The sequence below is a fragment of the Apteryx rowi genome, unplaced genomic scaffold (genome assembly GCF_003343035.1).
Source record: "Apteryx rowi isolate R43461 unplaced genomic scaffold, aptRow1 scaffold_1047, whole genome shotgun sequence".
NCBI lineage: Eukaryota > Metazoa > Chordata > Aves > Apterygiformes > Apterygidae > Apteryx > Apteryx rowi.
The window spans coordinates 1-3,163 of record NW_020447250.1 but is presented as its reverse complement, the minus strand read 5'-3'; the positions used below and the strand labels follow the sequence as shown (position 1 = coordinate 3,163).

The following is a 3,163-nucleotide window of genomic DNA, read 5'->3' as shown; positions in this document are numbered from 1 at the left end:
GTCATGTGGGAAACATGGGGTTTTCCTCAGGCCTTGAAGTGTAAAACGAGCCTTTCCTTTTGCTTTCTTAGCTCCCTTCTTCCATGATGCCCATCCCTGGAAGGTGGCTCTGGCAGTGATGCTGGTGGCTCTGTTAGTGCTGATACCTGGTTTAACTCTCTTCAGTGTTCGTCTGTTTAAGAAGACAGGTAAAATCCTGATGGGTCAAGGGAGGAACCATCTAGCTGGAAAGGGATGTTGTTTGGAGGGGTGAAGAGCGGAGGGGTGAGGCCGTGACGGAGCTGGAGACCCTGACCCACCTCTGCTAAGGTGCAAAGGGAGCTCGCCCCTGTGGGCATCACGGGTGTGTTTGCAGCATGCCTTCAGCGTGCGGAGAACCTGACTTGGGCTCCCGGCAGAAGGCAGGGGGACAAAGCGGGAGGAGAGGGAGCACAGCTTTGGACCAGGAGTTGTCAAAAAATCTCCCTTGTGCTGACAGCTGCTCTAGCAGCGTCCCAGCTGAGTTTGCCAGCAGGCTGACACAGCAGGGGAGATGTTGCGTGTTGGTGTGCAGCCTGGAAAGCATGTGGCCAGGGTGGTGTGAGCGGCTCTTATGCTGCTATTGATGCACAAACCTTGCAAATACACCACACTCACTTGAATTCATCTTCATATACAGTTGTCCAAGAAAGGAGGGCGACTGGGCTTGTTCTGCTTCCATGTGTTGATTGTGAAGGAAGGAGGCAAAGTCTGATSCTGCACAGTTGTGAGCTGCTGCTGTGGAATAAGTAGGGAGAGGCTGAAGAGTGCGAGGGCTTAGTGGCTTGCGCATGTCTGTGCATTGCCCGTTCCCTGGGTATGGAAAGGGAAAGGGGGAAGAATGCAGAGAGCAGGGCCTGCCCCTTCCAGAGTTGCTTGTGCTGCCAAAGGCAGGTCCCCTCCTAATCTCCTCTTCCTTCTGCTTTTCTATTTAGGAAAGCTGTCCAGAGTTCTGGGTGAGTTGTCTTTCTGCATTTCCACTTCTGAAACCTTTCCACAGTGTTGTGTGCTTGGGATGGGCACTGGCTTGATCCTTTTTCCATGTTGTCTGAGGAAACGATCTGGGTTACAACAAGGCCTGGCTGAGGATGGGGGTTGTTTGTGCCCATGGAGCAGAGGGGTGCAGTAGGCTTGGCACAGGGCATGTTCTGGGAGTGTCTGTGCATTAGCTGTTCCTTGGGTGTAGGGGGGACAAATAAAATGAGGGGAGCACGGCCGTCCCCAGGGATGCCTTCTCCTGCAGTTTTCCATCGGGGATGGGAAGCTCTGTGGCGCAAGGCCTCTTCCTTTTCCTTTGCTTTTCCGAGAAAGAGTGCAGAGAGCTGAGGGAGTCTTCTTCCTCCATATCCAGTTCAAAAAGCTTTCTAGAGCTGTGCCCCTGGGATGGACACTCGCTTTTTGGTTTGGGTTATTGCCTGAGAGCTTGAAGAGTGCGAGGGCTTAGTGGCCTGCGAGTGTCTGTGCATTKCSCGTTGCCTGGGTATGGGAAGGGAAAGGGGGGAAGAACGCAGAGAGCAGGGCCTGCCCCTTCCAGAGTTGCTTGTGCTGCCAAAGGCAGGTCCCCTCCTAATCTCCTCTTCCTTCTGCTTTTCTTTGTAGAGCAACAGTCCAGAGATCTGGGTGAGTCGTCTTTCCTCATTTCCCCTTCTGAAACCTTTCCACAGTGTTGTGTGCTTGGGATGGCACTGGCTTGATGCTTTTTGTGTCTTGTCTGAAGGAAYGATTTGGGTGAAAACAAGGCCTGTCTGAGGCGGGGGGTTCTCTGTGCCCATGGAGYGGAGGGTTGCAGTAGATTGGTCCCAGGGCATGTTCTGGGAGTGTCTGTGCATTAGCTGTTCCCTGGGTGTGGGGGAGAGAAATAAAATGAGGGGAGCACAGCCATCCCCAGTGATGCCTTCTCCTGCGGTTGTCTGTTGGGGATGGGAAGCTTTGTGGCGCATGGCCTCTTCCTTTTCCTTTGCTTTGCAGAGAAAGAGTGCAGAGAGATGAGGGAGTCTTCTTCCTCCATATCCAGTTCAAAAAGCTTTCTAGAGCTGTGTGCCTGGGATGAACACTCGCTTGTTGGTTTTGGTTATTGCTTGAGAGCTTGAAGAGTGCGAGGGCTTAGTGGACTGTGCATGTCTGTGCATTGCSCGTTCCCTGGGTCCAGGAAGGGAAAGGAGGGAAGAACGCAGAGAGCAGGGCCTGCCCCTTCCAGAGTTGCTTGTGCTGCCAAAGGCAGGTCCTCTGCTAATCTCCTCTTCCTTCTGCTTTTCTTTGTAGAGCAACAGTCCAGAGATCTGGGTGAGTTGTTTTTCTGCATTTCCACTTCTGAAACMTTTCCACAGTGTTGTGTCCTTGGGATGGAGACTGGCTTGATGCTTTTTGCGTGTTTTCTGAAGAGATGATTTGGGTTGAAACAGGCCCTGGCTGAGGTGGGGGGTTGTGTGAGCCCATGGATCAGAGGGGTGCAGTAGGCWGGTCCCAGGCCATGTTCTGGGAGTGTGTGTGCATTATGTTTTCCCTGGGTGTGGGGGAGAGAAATAAAATGAGGGGAGCACAGCCATCCGCAGTGATGCCTTCTCCTGCGATTGTCCCTCGGGGATGGGAATCTCTGTGACGCATGGCCTCTTCCTTTTCCTTTGCTTTTCGGAGAAAGAGTGCAGAGAGATGAGGGAGTCTTCTTCCTCCAGATACAGTTCCAAAAGCTTTCTAGAGCTGTGTGCCTGGGATGGACACTGGCTTGTTGGTTTGGGTTATTGCCTGGGAAAGGATTTGAGTTAAAGCTCAGGTTGTGCCTGAGGGCTGTTCATGTCCCCAGCACGGGGATGCAGCTGACTGGGATCAGGGCCTGCCCTGAGAGTTTTTGTGCGTTGCCCGTTCCCTTGATATGGGGGAGAGAAGCAAAATCCTCAGGGGGTCAGAACCATCCCCAGCGATGCCTTCTCCTGGGGTGGTATCTTGGGGATGGGAAGCTCCTCTGCTGATGACTCTTCATTTTCTTTTGCTTTTCAGAGGCAAAGACCACGGAGCTGAGTGAGTCTCTCTTTCCTGGTTCCACTTGTAAATCCCCTGCAAAAATCTGTTCCCTCCTGAATAGAGGTAGCTTCTCCTGATGGTTGTCCCAAGTTCAGTGCTTTCCAAGCAAGGTCTCAGTCTTGTCAGC

The 3,163-nt window shown here is 52.8% G+C and overlaps 1 protein-coding gene across 10 annotated transcripts in view; it reads left to right on the top strand.

Annotated features, from left to right (window-relative positions):
• Positions 1-3,153, top strand: part of LOC112967237 (butyrophilin subfamily 1 member A1-like) — a 6,072-nt gene extending 2,919 nt beyond the window's left edge. Inside the window, exons 5-9 of one of the 10 annotated variants that reach the window (XM_026068227.1) lie at positions 72-188; positions 954-974; positions 1,618-1,638; positions 2,281-2,301; positions 3,013-3,149. In XM_026068227.1, coding sequence (XP_025924012.1) covers positions 72-188; positions 954-974; positions 1,618-1,638; positions 2,281-2,301; positions 3,013-3,113 — 281 coding nt within the window. In that variant the 3' untranslated portion in view covers positions 3,114-3,149. Of the gene's footprint in view, positions 1-71; positions 189-953; positions 975-1,617; positions 1,639-1,986; positions 2,252-2,280; positions 2,302-3,012 lie in introns of those variants that run through there. The other 9 variants (XM_026068255.1, XM_026068247.1, XM_026068237.1 and 6 more) reach the window with 9 other exon arrangements.
• Positions 3,154-3,163: the final 10 nt, after the last annotated feature.